We start from the raw sequence: 18,480 nt of genomic DNA on the forward strand, positions 1-18,480 counted from the left end.
TGAAGAGAGATAAGCAGAGTGATTGAGGTCGGGCACCGTGCCCACTGCACGGTAGTTACTTGCTTTTTATGGGCCTCGTAGCAATCCCAGCTATTTTTGCTTTGTGATTTACATGAATTATAACAAAATCATCTAGATTTTCTTTAATTTTCTTTTTGTTACTCAACTGTATGCTGCAATTGAACATGGACAGCTGTTTTGGGTGTGTTAAAACTATATTTAACTTTAAATTTGAGTTCACAAAACAAACATTTTCATCAAACTTTACTGTACATACTTACCTCAATTGATGTTGACATAGCACATGGCTATCACCATCAGCCATATTGGATTAATGATGTCATCAAGCAGTGAATATGTGGAATACAAAATATTAACTGCTGATACAATATTAATAAACACAAATGTGGACACCATTCGTTAAAGGGAGAAGGTCAAAATCAAAATTCTCGTACAGAACATCAAACATGTTAATGACGCTTAATTTACCAAGACCAAGGGGCTTGAGAAAAAACATTAGGCTACTGTAAACTAGTGGAAGATCATGTCATAACAGTACAATACACTGCACATTGCATGGTGTGAAATGAATATGTTTTGATTTGGCAGACAGATTTTCCCACGGGCTCAGATGCGTTTCTGAATATGAAAACGTTTTTCACTTCACTTCCTTCCCTATGCCATCACTTCAATGTTGGGTGTGGTGGGAATGCTTCATAAGGCGTGCTGTCACTCAGCAGACAGGACACTTTTACACCCTTTGATGCCAAACAATTTATGACACAGCTAAAAGTCCTTGTGATCCAAACAGATATAAATCAGACATACAGGAAAAAGTCCCTCTGCGAGTCAAACTGGCCACAGAAATAGCCCCCATGCTGAGCCAGACTACAGGGAGACTTTGAATTATAGAATGAATGAAAAAATGGTTTTCACAGTTTGGTTTTCGGTCCACCACCTGAGAAAAATGTAATGCTTCGTATAAGCAGCTTTGTCACCCTGACCAACAACCCTGTCTGAGGTCAACCTCTTTACCCCATTAAAATATATATAGCTGCATCTCTACTTTCTTTATGATTCTGGTACTATTGTTACAACATTAGTACTATCCACTGTATCATAGTGTTCAATGGACTTATTTTGTATATACATTCAGTTATAATAGTCTGGGGTAATATAATGGCTATAGTATATTGTATGAAGCTTTCATTTACTCTTCAACCACCTATTTTATTTTGTGTTTATTTCATTCAAAGAGTGTTTAAGTAGTTTTTCCTCACATGTGAAGCTTTTCCCTGTGCTGCTGTAACAGGGGTTCCCTCTCTGAGATTGGGAAAGTCTTATCTTATCAAATCCGCATTCCACAAATCAACATTTCAGCTTTCCTTCCTTGTTCCTTAGTTATTTGGTTCCACACTTTTGGAAATATTTACCTGACAACATTAGAACTGCCTTTATTTTTCTCCTTTTTTCTCACATTAAAAACTGGAATTGAGACTGCGTGGTAAGTTGTTTACTCTTATGTGTATGTTAATGGCTATAACAAATTAAGTGTTTTTATTTTTATTAATTGACTTGAATGTTTTACATTCTCCTCCAACTGCACATGCCCTTTCACTCTCATGTTAACAAAAGCAGTAGCTTACTGTAGTCAATCATTCAGTGTCAAGTCTGTACAATGTAAGAACATAATCAGGTCATGAGTGCTATTAGGCCTATAGGCTTTTTGTACCCTAGGTTTTACTACAGAGGTTGTTTCCCAATGGCATATTATATCTGAATTCATAATGATTGGTGGCTCATAAAAAAAGGAAAAAAAAGCAACCCACATATTTGACAATAGTTGGGAGGAGCAGGAGTGTTTGAATGAAGTCTCGTTTGCACGCGCGCGCGTGCACGTGTAGGCTACTACAGTAGTTAGTTACTGTAGCCTACTTGCTGAGTGGGCCAATAAAACAAGGGGGGATCAACATTCCATTAAACATTCCCTCCCTCTCGCGCGACCGACTGTCCCGTCTGAAACATCGCGAATTTTCCTGCTATTTTGTATTTTGGTGGCAGAAAGACAGCAAGCCGCGGAGGCAAGTCCAAGAAAGGTGGAGACTGTCTCCTGGTTAACTTCCTGCACAATAATCTTGAAGCACCACCGAGAGAGAACTGGGGGAGGCTGCCGCTGCCTCTGCTGCTGCTGGGGCGAAGGACGAATGGATATACGGCACTGAATCGACCGAAAAAAAACGGGGGTTTACTGTACGCGTCTACCTGGCTAGTAGCTAGCTAGCGGCGAGGCTACTGGATAAGACATTCCCAGCGTTCGATAGCGAGGCGCTGCGAAGGACAGGAATGGGTGAGTTTTCCATGATGTGGCGCTTGTGTTGTGTGTGTTTCATACGTGAGCTGCATTTTTCTTCTCGACTCAACGCACGAATCAAGTCAAAGGCAAGCGAGTCAATAAAGCAAGTGTCGGTGACATACGTCTTGCTATCAGCTTTTTGACAGCAAAAGTGTCAAAGTCAGCAAGGCAGTTGGCTAGCTGTTTAGCCTAGCCAGCCAGCTAGCTACCCCTTGGTTAACTGGATAACGCCACCTCCATCCTTGGATTTGGTTGCCTCTCTGGCTAATGTTCATATGAGCTACCTCGAAGGGGCCTCTGCACAACCACTTACAGCCCCGAAACTGCTGTAATCACTCGAAATGCCCTTTTTATTCTCGCTGGACTTCTCTGTAGTCCAAAGTTAGGACTGTTTGGAGTTTATAGTATGTGTGAAAGTAACTCCACATACTGGAAACTCCAGACTTTAAGGTAGCGTCTGCTGAGACTGTAGGTGAACTTCCCTTTTTGACAGTTGGTTTTGGTCTGACGTAAGGAAAATGTCCTTTTACGTGTCGTGACTTTACATTCCTTCCATGACAGTGACAGTCTTACTGATATGTTCCCACACCCAAAGACATACATGTGATGCTGCGCTTTTCTCCACTTGAAAATGGACAAACGGTCAGTTCTTGCCTTCTAACGGCTGACAAGTTACACCATCAACGCTTTCCGAAAGTATACAGACCCCTTCACTCTATGTAGCCTACATTTGATTGTCTTGTAGGTGTCATTTTAAATGTATACTTAAATTGCCATTACGAGTTATTGAGTGTAGATTGATGGGCAGACATGTCAAGGTGAAATCTCTTATTTTACACAAGGATTCAGAGCTTTTGCTGTGTTGCTCCTCCAGAAAGTTGTTGTGGAGTGCATCCTGTTTGCTTTAATTTTCCATGAGAAATTTTCCACGACTTGATTGGACTCCACCCGTGGCAAATTAAAGGCACACACCTGTGTGTGTGTGTATATAGGTTCCATAATTCACAATGTATTACAGGACAATAACCCAAAGAAAACCTGCCCCAGGACACCAGTTTGTAAACACTGCTATACTGAGAAATACACATAAAGTTTTGTTGAGCTGATAAGGCTTAATCAACTTTGTGTCTACTCATTTGGCGATGGCATGAATGTAAAACAACATTCATTAATAAGAAAAAAAAGATACACACACTATATCTTTTAAAGTAACATCTACAAAACAATGTGTGCAAAAAGTGAAGGGGTCCCAAGAGCGATTTGCTATCTCTGACGCTGCGTTACAGAAGATTCAACACACAGCAGAAGTGGATGTTCCCATTGTTACTTAGTGACAGAGAGTGGTTGCTGTGATGGTCGTGCTGACTGAATGGAGAGGAAACGCTCTGATCTTTAGTGTTATGTTGCAAAACCTTCTGTACTGTCGTATGAAACCAGCCTCTGAATCTAGATATGCAGTCTGTGGTTAGTGTGGTTGAGTGCAGTAGGACTCGTTCAAGACCTTTTCGCTATGTTGTAAAACTGGTTTGAAGCTCGACCTCGCTCAGCTGCTCTCACATGTGTGGGCTTACAGAAAGTGGTTTCAGACATTCTGAGTCTTGAGATCTGCTTTAAGCAAAACTACTTTGCATATCACCTCAGTCTGTTGCTTCCACTTCGTATTGAATACAAGAGTGAGACGCCACAGTGAGAATGTAGCAGAAAACCTATTATTAAACTAACTCTCCGCTTAAATCACAAAGACAATAACAAAAAGAAAACAAGCTGGTTCTCAGGAGAAAAAACACTATGTCTTTTGTTTTGAGTTTTAGAATATCTGACTATCACACCAAAACAGACTTCTTGATTATTGTCCATTTCTAGAACAATCGCTGTACTCTTCTTTGGTATGTGTATTTCTTCAGGTAGCTTGTCGTCACTGAGAATATCTCAGCTGTGTTTGAACATGTCTGAGTGAGTGAGTGAGAGAGAGAGAGAGAGAGAGACCCTCACATTCTCTGTTTGAACACTACAGGCTACATGCTGCCTGCCACTGGTTGATCGATGTAAAATCCACTAACTGGAATAGTGTTTTTCGTAGGATTAATGGTGGAGTCGGCGACTCTGGAGAATGCTTGTTGTCAAAATCACTTTTGTCAAAACTAGTGACTATCTCCCTCACAACATATGGTGTGTTCCCCGCCTCCACCTTCTTATATTGATAGCAGATAGTAAGGAGGAGAGAGAGAATTATGTAACCAGGTGTCCAGCTAGACAAGAACTAAGAACATTGTGATTACATAGACAACTGCTTAAACCCATCCCATTAGCCATAACTCTGCAGGATTCCATTCAGCCCCCTAAACAAAGGCTGGGCATGTGCCAAGTTGGGTGATTGAATATTAACCTCACTGGCCTCAACCAATATTTACCAGCATGTGGTTGCTGTTGGTTTCCCACCCTGGTTATAATAACTGAACTGATGAAGGTCAGTTTATCTTGCCCGGTTAATGCACCACTTAAAAGTTCATTAATCTGTAAGAAAGGGTAACCTAATTTTGGTCCACTAACAAGGTCTATTATTATCATACTTTATGTGATAAACTAAGGATGATTTCAGTTATGCGGCAGATTATCATTTTCTTAATTGTTTGATCTATAAAACATTTAAAATACAGTGGGGGAAAAAAATGGCCATCAACGATTTCTAGAGCCCACAGTGACATTGCTATATGTCTTGTTTTGTCCTTCTAAAAGCCCAGAACCCAAATATGCCGATTGTCTTCTTGATGAATCATTACGTGTATAAAAATGCTGAAATATGTACATTTCTGAAGCAGTCTTTTCTGGTTCCTTATACTTGAAATATATATTAATCATGGAAAACGTTTAAATGTGGAAATAAATGAAGCAAGCCACGTTATCAAGCATCAGCCATTGTTTGCAGCTGGCTGGCTGTAGGCCTTTTGTTTGCCTATAGAACTAATGCTTATGTAATATGTGAAGCATGGACAGGCTTAATACCTTGAATGACGGTGATTAGATGATGTTTTTTTTGGTTTGATTGTCTAGTTGCCCAAACCTAGCTTCCAGGTATGTGTCAGGGCGTTGGTAAACAGTACACACACACGTTAAGGTATTTCCTTCACAGCATGCTGTCGGTGCATAAAGGTGGACTGGAGAATTTCTTTAGAAAAGCAACCGCACACTTGATTTGCCCTTCATATCAGCTACCTCTCAGATCAGTGGGAAGGAATGCAGTTATGGGTTTCCTCCTCTCTGATTGTGTGTGTGTGTGTGTGTGTGTGTGTGTGTGTGTGTGTGTGTGTGTGTGTGTGTGTGTGTGTGTGTGTGTGTGTGTGTGTGTGTGTGTGTGTGTGTGTGTGTGTGTGTGTGTGTGTGTGTGTGTGTGTGTGTGTGTGTGTGTGTGTGTGTGTGTGTGTGTGTGTGTGTGTGTGTGTGTGTGTGTGTGTGTGTGTGTGTGTGTGTGTGTGTGTACTTTAAAAGGCATCTTTCTGAGGACTTAAGCTTTTAACCATCGGAGTGAAGACATGTTTAGAAAGGGAGGACATTTTTTCTGGTCCTCACTTCTTCAAAGGCCTGTTTGAGTCTTAAGTCTTGGTTTTATGGTTCAGGTTAGAATTAGGTTTATTTTAGGGTTAGTGTAAGGGTTGGGATTAGACATTTAGTTGTGATGGTTAAGGTTAGGGCAAGATGTTACGCAAGACATTCTGTCAATGGTGGTCCTCACAAAGATAGAAGTACAAGGGTGTGTGGGTGTGTGAGTGATTGAATGAAGCACAGAGAGCTCACTGATTTAGACAGTCTGCCTGGCAGTCAGGTCGCCTGCGTGGCCTTGAGTATTTCCCCCCTTTTATTTCTTTTCCTTCCTCTCCCTCCCCTGTCACATCCTCCTGTCTGTCACGGGCTTATACAAGAACTATGGTGAACAAACTATTTTACCTGGAAGTATTGTGTGAAGAGAGGAAAGCCTGCCGAACCCAGACCTAGCAAACACACACACACAGGAAGTGAGATCCCGAATTTGCTGTGTGTGAAGAAGATAATGTATGAATTAATCAAATACATTGGATTGGAGACATGTTTAGTCAGAATGAAACTCTCATCTTAAATACAGGTCATAATAGTGAGCAGTGCTTTGAGTCACCATTGTTCCACTGTGCGGGTAGAGGGGAGTAAGGAACTGTAATAATTGTATCTGATAAGGACACAATTCCAAGCAAGGCTGGGCACGACAAAGGTATGCTACATACATAACACACACAAACCACGCCTACCAAGTAAGGGTACCCTCGGAGTCGGCAGTGGAAAAGCAAGCCAGACCTACGTGTACCGTGCTGAACCAAACTGTGCTGTCAAAATGAGGTATACATTTTCTGAATTGTACACTCTGTCTTTCGCACAAGAACATATGCAAATAAATGTAACATTCCGGACAAGTTTTGTCATAAAAAATTATGCACAGTAATTTTTACGTGTCAATGGAAGCCCCTGACAGGGTTGCCAGAAGACATGAGAATAAGATCCATAACCATAAGGGGGTGGGCTGTGTGTCCTGCAGCAGCCCCTTCTCCTCATGGCCATGTATCTCATCTCATGGCTCGTTCAGTCTTTTGACTCGCGCTCTTCTCTTATCATCTGCTTCACAGCACATCATTTAGTGGATGTGCTTTTGGCCATAGCTCTCAGCTTTTTGACCCAATTTCTGCATTTTCTACAGAGAAAACACAACAACTCTCGCTGTGTGTGTGTGTGTGTGTGTGTGTGTGTGTGTGTGTGTGTGTGTGTGTGTGTGTGTGTGTGTGTGTGTGTGTGTGTGTGTGTGTGTGTGTGTGTGTGTGTGTGTGTGTGTGTGTGTGTGTGTGTGTGTGTGTGTGTGTGTGTGTGTGTGTGTGTGTGTGTGTGTGTGTGTGTGTGTGTTTGTGTGCTGCTGTGGATTTGAATCATTTAGCATTCAACAATGTGCTGAGTTTCAAATGGAAAAAGTCATTATTGATTGATTTAAGGATATGATTAATTTCACATCATTGACTTTTTTTTAAAAAGTCCTTTTTATGTGTGACAGAAGTAACAGGATATTTAAGCATCTCATTCTGTTGTACATTGTGACATCATGTAGGCCAAGTATTACTAGCAGACCTGCTGACCCACATCCACACTGATACACAAAGCTAGCCAGTTAGCTTCCTGCCCTCAGCCATTGCACTTTTGACACATTCTTCATACATGCAATGTATTTTCCTTGGCTTGAAAAGCTTAATAATAAGCCACTATAAATGTTACAGTAATGGTCGTTTAGCTGTTCCTGGGACAGCGGCCAGCACCGGATGAACAAAGTCATTTTCCCCAAAGCTCAGGGTAAAGCCTGATTGAAGGCCCTTATGTTATCTGACCTTATACAGCTGTAGTCCGGGGTTACTCCTCTGTTGTCGTTAGAAAGCTTTTCTTCACTTTCATTACTCAAGAAATGGTCTCAGGTTTGCCTCCTGCTACACACGCACACACACACGCAGGGCACAAACCACCTGTACGCTGACTGTTTTTTGGCTGCGTTTAGTGTATTTAGAAAGGCATTTCCTCTGAGGAACAAACCAAGCTGACTCTGTCCACTGCCCCTCAGCTGGTATTTCACAGGCCAACACCCATCAGTCACTGCTCTCATTCAGCTGCAGCAGCCTGAGTTAGTGAGGAGAAGGCCTGAGGTGACCATCATCACATCACAGTACATCTATGTTGCTCTGTTATTAACCCAAACACCCCTGCTTTTACTATAAGGGTGAATGAATTTGGAAATGTCGCTGTAGAACACAACTCATGAACCAGTTGACTTCTAGTCTCTCTTTAGGTTATCCCTCTGCAACTTATTCTACATGGCATGATGTACATGGGTCTCTCTCTGCTTAAATGTGCACATTCAGATGTTTCAATGAATTGCATTTGTTTGCTGGTCATTAAATTAATTTTTCCCAAAGATTTAGCTTTGTGCTTTGTTGAGCTTTTCCATCAGAACCACATTCATTTAAAATATGATTTAATATGAATTGGATATGAAACCTACTTTGAGTAAAAAGCCTAGCAGTTATATAGTTTTGCTTTTCTTCCACTTAGGACCACAATAACAATAATTTAAGTAACACTATATCTTGTGGTATTTTAAAGACAAAGTAAGTGGGCACTATCCCACCCATAATGTTTTTAAGCAGTGTGTTTAGAAGGGATTTAATGTGCTAGCGGACTGGCTGCGTTCCTCAGGCTGTGTGTGTGTGTGTGTGTGTGTGTGTGTGTGTGTGTGTGTGTGTGTGTGTGTGTGTGTGTGTGTGTGTGTGTGTGTGTGTGTGTGTGTGTGTGTGTGTGTGTGTGTGTGTGTGTGTGTGTGTGTGTGTGTGTGTGTGTGTGTGTGTGTGTGTGTGTGTGTGTGTGTGTGTGTGTGTGTGTGTGTGTGTGTGTGTGGTTGCTGAGGCGCTGTAATCTGTGTGGTTGCAGAAAGTCCCTCTGCTCCAGGTCCAGTCATCTGGATGATGAGGACTGGCCAGCGGACTGTGAGTGTGTCTGTGTTGTTGTGTTTACTTCAGCAGACCCTATCTCTTCCTGTGGTTACATGCACAAATACTCCCAAATTACTGTCTGGGGCCTCGGCTCAGTTGTGTATTGCTCAGTGTGTGTTAATGTGATTTGTGGGCTTCCATGTTGCCCAGTGTACTGTTCAGTTTAATAAGCTTAACTATAGTCTAATCTACAGTTTCTTTGGAGTGCTGTTGGTAAAGAGTGCGTCCCTTGCATTTACATTTGTACAATGCAGTAGCATGAAATAATGGAGCCAGGTGGTCTGACTCAAAATAAAACGTTTGCTTTTATAAGATTCTTTTTTTGGACTTTTTTTTTTTTAGTCAGTCTTGTCAACACACTGTAAGTCAATTATAATTTGAGCAGTCGAGTGAACAATAATTTCACTTCTGCAGCTGCAAAATCAACAGACCTGTCAACTGCCAGAAAGGCTTGTTGGCAAGTCACCGTCCGACTGTTCCAGCTGCTCTGACATCATCTGGAGGGAGATCTTGCTGCTAGAGTTTACGAGAATGAAAAGGACTCCGGGTGCCAAATGTTCTGCAATACATTACAGCAAGATGTTAGGAGTTGATTTTGAAATGAGAAGATGAATGTTTTAGTGTTGTTTTCTAGTTTTGGGTCCAGCTTCAAAAATAACTTGGATAACACCTATCAATGTGTTGATTTGCAGGTTACCTTATACTTCATATGTGATATTATCTACAGAGCAGATGACATTTAAATTTTTTTTTTATAACTTTATTAGTACAATTGTCCAACCTGCTTCTACATGAACAACCCGAGACACAAATGTCAATCTGCTTTGTCTGTCCACTGAATGCACGACTCACAAACTCAGCATGTTGGCTCGGCACCTAAGGAGCTAATTGTTACAAACAAGCTACAAAGTAATCCGTCTGTATGTCATCTGGATGTGATTTCAGATGGATTCAAGCTGACTATATTAGCTGTGTTTTGTGGTGCTATAAATTGATTGATTTTAATAAGTTAAATTAATGTATGACTTATTTATGTATGTGTAACTGCTGCAGGCTGGCTGACACTTCTATGGTTCTGTTGGAGAATGTCTGTGGAAATCCCCCACAGTTCCAAGTCTTGGAGGCTGGTGATGTAAGAAGCAGCAGTCTTTCCGACTCGGTTCTGTGTAATTATGGTTTAAATGGCATGACTTGAACGTGACATCACCTAAACAAACTCACTGCAAGAACTGGGATAGCTTGGTTATTGCTATCTGCTCTGTTAGCCCTTTCTAATGATCAGTTTGTTATGTTATGGCTAGTGTGTGTGTGTGTGTGTGTGTGTGTGTGTGTGTGTGTGTGTGTGTGTGTGTTGCCGCCATGTTTGTTTTGTCCAGTCAGCAGTAAGACTCCCACCTTTGACTTGAACTGTTGCTGCTCTGATCCTCTTTTCAAAGGCTTACATACCGAGTGTTTGATGGTTGAAGGGAAAACTGGTCTGAGATCAGTGGCCATAGCCAGTTTCTCCTTGGAATATGGCCCAGGTGCACACACACACACACAATGGGGATGCAGATGACTTGTTTAAATGCCACTGCCTCACCATTCGGCACCAGAAATACTGGTCATTTAGCAATAATATAATAATAATAATGATAATAATTGTCCAGCACGTGGAAAAGTTAAAGTTTGGCGTATTTTGTTCAAGAGGGTGATGATGGAACAAGGTTGCTTACTACCTCTCGAGTGGAGCCATGCTGAACCACATTCTGCTTGGACATTTAGACATATACCTACAAGAAGAGCAAGCTATTTAATGGTGGAGTCAGTCAACAAGTCCTGCTTGTTGTCAATTTTTTTGTCAATCAGTGAATATATCCTCACGATCTGCCACCTGTACGTACTGCGTGCGCACTGTGAAAAATCCAGTGTTACACCACAGTCTAGGCTCTGTAAACTGGCATTACAACAAAGGGCATGCAAACAAAGGGGGCCCACTGTAGCTAGTAACATGTCTGTTTACAGAGCCTAGGCATTTTGGTTTTCAGGGCCGACGCAGTACCGACAGTTAGCAGACTTTGAGGAGATGTTCACTGATTTTGACATGTGATGTTGTCAACAAGCATTCTCCAGAATCGCTGACTCTACCTTTCATGGCCCAGGGTTGGTGATGTCACAGGGAGAGAGGAGCCAGACACACACACACACACACACACACACACACACACACACACACACACACACACACACACACACACACACACACACACACTGTGTGTTTGTTTTATAAGAGAGACACAGTTTGTGTCATAGGCCTATTATTTTGTTTTGGCTGTGCTCGGTGTGAACCCAGCCATAGCAGTGGAGTCTGTGTCTTGTTGTGAGTCATCATGTGTTTAAAGGGCCACTGCAGCACGTAGTAAAACAGCTCACTTATTTTTAGAGGCTGCTCAACCTGCTGCACTGGAAGCAGCCATTTACCGTTTGTGATCAGAAATGGATTCTAGCCAAACGCCAGATTACCCACGTTGTGTACTAACATTCTTAAATACCAGTTGTCCTTTATCTGTGTAGGTAATGGAAGAGGTTAATTTTTCTGTTCAGAAGTGTTGTTTTGGATGTTTCTTTGAAATCCTCACCACAGGATTTATTCCCAGCTGTTTGACAAGCAGCCAGCAAACCAAGACAGAAAGTTGGAGTTCCATGATTATTACAAATCTGCTATTTCACTTTGTACTGCAACAACAACTTTAAGTAGAGTGCAGTGTTTCCCCTAGAATTTTTTTTAGGCCCGGTGGTAAGAGCTGATAAAGAGTATGTGCGCCGCGTGCGTACCAAATTTCTAGAAGAAATTGACCAAAACTAACCCCATTTGGGATGAGCCTCTTTTGACAGCGCGTTAAAAATGAGGACATAGGGTTATGCTTTCACATTCAGTACATTTGTACATGTGGTGTTTCTCACAGGATTTTTAGATCCTGCTGGGTGAGAATGGACCTTCTGGGATCTGGGGGCATGCCCCTGCAGAAGAAAACCTTATCATTTTTAAAGTTAAATGCATCAATCTGGTGCACTTTGAGAGGTGAAATCTGTTTAATTATGTGCTCTGTAAACAGCTGTCATATGTCCTGCCTATAACTATTTTCTGTAATAATTTGGAGACACAAGCCATGTAAACTATTCAAGAAAAACACGTGGATTTCAATAAAAAACAATAAACACTAAGATCTAATATAGACAGCCCCTGTCTAGTACTTTCTGGAATAATCTGAATCACCTCACCTTGAAGCTAGCCTATTGATTTTTTTTTTAATGCAAATAGCCTTGTTGAAAATAAATGAATTAACATAGGCTACACATCATGATTAGCCTATCAACATGTGTGCTACATAAGGCAAATTCCCTATTCCGACCATTATATTTCATCTAGCCTATTTCTCAATTTAATACATAAAAATAAAGTAGCATTGAAAATACAAAGAAATAGGGCTACAATAGCCAGCTGTTTTCAAGATAACTTAACAGTTAAAACAATAAGTAAATGAATATGTCCCTTGAAAATAAATGAATGCTTTTCTGAGAATGGCAAAGGCAGTAGCAGTGTGGCACTTCTGTAAACTTACTGAAACGTGTGCATGCCGTTTTTTTCTGCGCCGTCTCTGCTGTTGATACAGATTGGGTGTGTTGCCACGGCGACGTAGCGATTTTAACTTTCTAAGTTTTGCTCAGCACTTTTTCCTGTTCAACGTCCCTGTTACTGAGTCCTTAATATCTCCATAGAGCAGGCGCTGGTTTTATTTTTGCCACTGGTTTTATTTTTGCCACTAGTTCAGCATTTGCTTGCTAGTCATGCTCCTGCTCATTGGCTTCCGTGTTTAACAAATGCGCACCGAATGCACACGCGCATCGCGCCCGCCGTGAGCAAACAGACACACACACATGCAGACACACAGATCAGCTGATGGGATGATCAAACGAGAGGTCGTAAAGACAGGCGCACACGAGGGGTAGACCGACAGTGCCGCGCAGACGCTCGCAAATGATTATTATGGAATCAATGAAAAATGTATTAAAAAAAAATAAAAAATAAAAAATTAAGTCAGGCTGTTGGCCTGGCGGGGGGTCCCGTTGGCCTGGCGGGGCCGCCAGGCCTGTATAATGGTAGGGGAAACACTGGAGTGTCTTGCAAAGCAGAAGCAACACTCTGGCTGTCATATTACCATCTTGACCATTCTTTAAAATAATTTGATGTTGATAATTGGTGATGAGCTCAAACAATAGTTTTACAATCAAGAGGAAAGTTTGTCTGTGTTGTTATATGTTCAACCAGCACTGTATTGTAATTGGCCAGGCATCTCCACTGACCGAGACAGTCATCAGTTCACGGAGCCCAGTCAATGGATTTTTCCTCCATATTTAGTCTAGGATTGTAAGATGTTATCGAGGGTCATTGTGTTGCTTCTGTGGCCTGGAAAACCACAGTGAAGCATTTGTGGCTGATTTGGGGAGGGATGGACATCGAACAATGTTTCAACAAAACACATTGTTTTGTGAACTGAAAAGCCGAAAAATGTATTTAAAATGTAGTGGAAGAAACTCTTGTACCATAAACTTGCTCTGTTTTAACTAGTTTAAAAAAAAATGTAGTCTTCAAATTAAAATTCCCTAAATGTCCTCATCTTATTGCTCCGGCCCCTTTATTCCATTCCTGAAACTGTCTTCTTTTCTTTCCTCCTGTCCGGAGCAGAGGTTGCCGTGGAGTTTGAGTACGAGGCTCTCCATGACGACGAGCTGACCCTGCGGCCGGGCGACATCATCAAGAACGTGCGCTACATAGAGGAGGATGGCTGGATGGAGGGAGACCTCAACGGCAAGAGAGGCCTCTTCCCAGACAACTTTGTCAAGGTGAGACTTTGTTTGTACAACGGAGTATGCATAAGGGCCATGTTTGAGAAAAAAATAAAATAAAGAATTACAAAAAATCCAAAATCCTGACCCATGCACTTTCCTCTGAGGTTTCCTATGTGGTTCCATTAGAGATAATCCTATTGAAGCGGTGAGCAGTATCTGACTGTAGCAGTCTTTAGCTAAGATTAGGTGGAGCCACATCTAGGCCTGTCACGATAACAAATTCTTCTGTGCGATTAATTGCACAAGAAATTATTGCGATAAGCGATAATATTGCCGTTTTGAGACCATTTTCAACTAATATAATGATAAAGGCATGATAATGCAAGTACACCCTTTAGAAGATCAATAAACTTTTATTTTTAAAGAACACTGGAACTGGACGTCTGGAAGACATTTAAAATGTCCAGAATAAATTAACAAAACAACCAAAAACAATAAATAAAATTGACTCAGTCTATTTGTTTTTACCCAAGCTGGGAAAACTGTATCGGGTGATTGTGTTTAAGGTGAAGATTCAGTGTGTGTTGTATTGGCGCGTTTGGTTGATATTAGAAAATGCTGTACTCTCAGCAAGCGCATCATAATTGCGCAGGTCTGAGCAAGACGGCTCCTACTCAAACAAGGCTATTGTTTTGAAATAAATGCGACATGTTGGCTCGCTCAGGTTAGTTGGTTCGCCCCGGCCGTTGGGTTTGAAGCCGATGTGCTATCACACGGCAGCTGTCTCGTTCGGCTTAGACACCAACTTTTTATTCCTCCACATTTTTGTTTTGTTGCTCTCCTCCTCACGGGGCTCTCATGCTGCACTGTCTGTGTAACGCCAGGGCTCTGCCTCCCACACAGAGACCATGCAAAAAGTGACTGACACGTGACAAGGTGGGTTACTCGTTGTGCCCTCAACTCGGCCTTAAAGGCAGCGCTGCAGGAAAGGCACCATTAAACAACACCGAATGCTCTAACCCTGCGCGCTGCCTTGAAGAATTCAGTTTGGGCAAAAAAAACACCAATCCCGGCGAGAGGGCAGATACACCGGAGTAAAAACGTTTGATATCCAGTGTCTTTGATAGAGAGAGACACGAGGAAAACAAACAAGCAAATTATCGCAGCTGGCAAAAAATTATCGCTCATTTTAATTTATCGCGCAATTAATTGATTTATTGCATATCGCGACAGGCCTAGCCACATCTGGGTATATACTATACTGTGTGCTTGGTTTCCAATAAAGTTTTTGAAAAAAGACCCAGAGAAAAAGAGCAGATGGGAGGGACTCACTTTTTACTAGTTTTTCCATTATTATATTCCATGCATTTTCCTCTAATGCTCAGGCTGTAGCAGAGTCTGTTGTTGTCATTCTTAGAGGGTGTGTGTCTGCTGACATCAACTGCGCCCTTTCTTACTTCATGTGCAAATCAACCTTCACCAGTTAAAAGCCCAAACTTGATCATTACACCTGTTCAACCTGCATAAACAGGGACATTTAGAATGCAAAAACAGCTGATTGTTTCAAACAAGCCAGAAAAGCTGTATGTCGTCTAACCGCTTAGCTTAGTTTGCCAGGAATCCCCTCCTCCCTCTAGCATTAGTAGGCTATGTCCAGGCAGGCTCTCAGATACAAGAGGAGGAAGTTACTTTAAAGGAAATAAAATAAATATAGAAAGATCACAGCTTGTTTGCTCACCCCGGTTCCCATCAGCGGCTACTATTTTTATTTTTTTCACCCAGCTGGACATTGTGCAATGCACCAGTAGAAAACACTGTCCGTAGCGTTGCTGCCCGGGCTGACACGCTGCTGTCGCTCTGTGTGTGTGTCGTTATGGAAAATTGTGAGCGTTAGTGAACGTGAATGCATCATACGTAAGTGCTGTACTATGACATTTATATCGAGATATGACACTTTTTTTTTAATCGTGTAAAAATGTTTACCCGATATTATTGTGGATTAAGCGTGCAAGCAAACCAGATGTGAAGAGGCTGTTTGACCTGTGCTTGTTTTGCTGATTTGGATGAAGTGGGTGAGTTGATGATGGATGGCAAAAAGTATTATAAATTTGATGTTGTTTAGATAAAAGCACTACATAAATGCAGTCATTTAACCCAGGTATTTAGAAGCAGCGCTAAGGTAGAGATGCACCTGCCCACTTTTTTTTTAAATTCGATCCGAGTCTGATGCCTAAGTACTGTATAAGTATATTCCCTTCTGTTTTTTTCTTGGCCGGTGCTGTGGTGTTGTGTTTGTCCAGGAGAGGTCCTCGTTGATGTGTACACACTGCTCACCTGCTCCACAGCAGTGTCTCAGATGTAGCACAGTTCACATGACTGCCATGGCTCCAGGTGTCTCCAGCCCTGTCCTTGGCTAGCTCACATATACACAATGAGCATAATAAGATCTGATCTTTGTTGATGAGATATAATCTGGTAATAATGAGGTGACGCCACGGAATTGTTTGCAGACTTTTCTCTATATTCTGTATAGCTGAAACTGATTATTAAAGTGGATACTTTTTTTTCTACTTTGTTTAAACAATCAAGAAATATCCCTAGCTGGGTAGATAAACTAGAGAAAACTATGATATGATTCTAAGAACTAATATTGTTTACCAAACATTGATTTAATCTTGACGTTACATTTTGAATTGAAGGTCACAGCAGTTAAGACTTCTGGCTTATGATGATTGCACCAATTCACCCGTATCAAAGTTGATTACTCAGACTTGATTTATTATGTGTCCTGTAATGAATCTACCATCAAAATTGAGTTTGCAGCTGATGTTACCACACTGTTAACTCTATGCGGCTGTACACCAGTGCGTATACACTGCGTTCGGTTTTGATAGTTAAGTCACAGTTATCTCTTGTTATAATTTGGTAGAAAACTTGAGTGCTCTACTGGGACATTTTCCTCTCTTCCTCTGTGCTTTTGATAATCCCAAAGATAGAACACACTGAAATAAGTGGGTAAAGTTCAGTTTGCTGCTCTCCTCTCTTGTCTTCTCCCCACGCTTGTCTCTCAGTCTCTCTCCTGTGTTTTAACCCCCGCTCAGTAATCCTCCGTAGTGGGATCTAGTGGGATGGCTAATGTGCTAAGCAGCCTGGCCCACTCACTGAGCCTGGAGAGTTAAGCCTCTAAAGGAGCCTGTTGGACTTTGCTCCTGACGCCGTAATTACTGCCGTCTGAGACGTCCTTTACTCCCTGCTTCCTTTTAATTACTGTCCTAGCAGAAGGAACCGGAGAACATGAAACATGATTGGGGGGGAGACGGTAAGAACTGTTTGGTTTGAAAGAAGGAATAAGGATTATCTGTCATATCTGTATCTTGTTGAATGAATGTATTCAATGGAGGATTGTCTTGAAGTTAGATCTTTTTGGCTTTTTGAATACTTTTGTGTCTGTGATCTGCCATAAACTATATCAGGACCGTGTGTATTGCTCTGGGAGAACCAGAGAAACTTCTATTAGTTTAATATGTGCAATTTAAGACTTTTTAAACATGAATATATTAAGACTAGGCCTGACTATAGTTTGAAAATGTTCTTGACTTTTGCCAGTGCGTCTATAATGACCAATATTGAATTTCTTAGGCTAATATCAATATGCAGTATATTACTATTTGTTTTGGATTAACACATACCTTCCGCAATGACCCCACACATTTGACATTCCTCTACTTCAGTCCCTTGTTAACCACACTAATAATATATACATGTGACACGTGCTACACTGTCAGATATTTTGGCCCCACTCTATCACTAAAGTATGATGGGCTCATTTTCCAACTCTAATTAAGACTGCCTTTTTAGTAACGCAGTGCACTCTCCTCCCCGCCTCTTGAATCCCCTGGTGATGATAGACGGTGATTTTCATGAGATGGAATCATTATAGGGATCATTGCTTTCTGATAGAGCCACTAGTAATGATTGATGAAGCTATACAACTGCCATGAGATCTTCCAGTCCAAGTACTTCAGTTCACACATTGACATAGTACATAACTAGAGATAAATAAGAACTCAAAGACATTTAGAGCTTTTAGATGTACCTCTTCATTATTACAACCAAGTTATGAATAGTGTTTCTTTGAAATATCGGGGGAGGGGGGGGGGGGGGAGAGAATTTTATACACTCACTATGACTGTAATCTGTTTAACACCACATTGAGTGGAAATCCATTTCTAAGCTCTCAGCAGAGAAGCCTTCATACTTTTTGCCATCGTCAGTGAACTACACACAGGTATCATGTGAGGGAAGTGTTGACATTGATCTCCTCTACTCTCTTTCATCTGTCTGAACTCTGAAGCTGCAAACCTTAATGTATCGCACTTTGCAGCAGCTTGTTATTATGCCTCTGCGATAGCCGAAGGTCGAAGGCATTATGTTTTTGGGTTGTCTGTCTGTCCATCGTTATGTACGGGCCATTCTAGGGATTTTTTCTTCCAACTTTGTACAGATGTCCACTCTTTCAAGGAAAAATGTATTTGATTTTAGAGGTCAAAGGTCAAATGTGTGACCTTGTACCATATTGTATTTTCTTAGGAACTTTACTGTACTTTCACCGTTCGGCAATAGCATACAGCTCACTGTTTTTTTTACTACTCTTCTTTTGCTCTCATCTCTCTCTCTCTGTCTCTCTCTCTCTGTCTCTCACACACACACACACACACACACACACACACACACACACACACACACACACAC

The 18,480-nt window shown here is 41.4% G+C and overlaps 1 protein-coding gene across 1 annotated transcript in view; it reads left to right on the top strand.

The window, feature by feature from the left end:
* The first annotated feature begins 2,116 nt into the window (after positions 1-2,116).
* The window catches only part of cd2ap (CD2-associated protein), a 50,403-nt gene continuing 34,039 nt past the window's right edge, over positions 2,117-18,480 (top strand). The window contains exons 1-2 of the mRNA XM_080047464.1: positions 2,117-2,347; positions 13,625-13,782. Coding sequence (XP_079903590.1) covers positions 2,344-2,347; positions 13,625-13,782 — 162 coding nt within the window. The 5' untranslated portion in view covers positions 2,117-2,343. The remainder of the gene's footprint in view (positions 2,348-13,624; positions 13,783-18,480) is intronic.

Source organism: Ammodytes marinus (assembly GCF_949987685.1).
Source record: "Ammodytes marinus genome assembly, chromosome: 19".
Classification (NCBI taxonomy): Eukaryota; Metazoa; Chordata; class Actinopteri; order Uranoscopiformes; family Ammodytidae; genus Ammodytes; species Ammodytes marinus.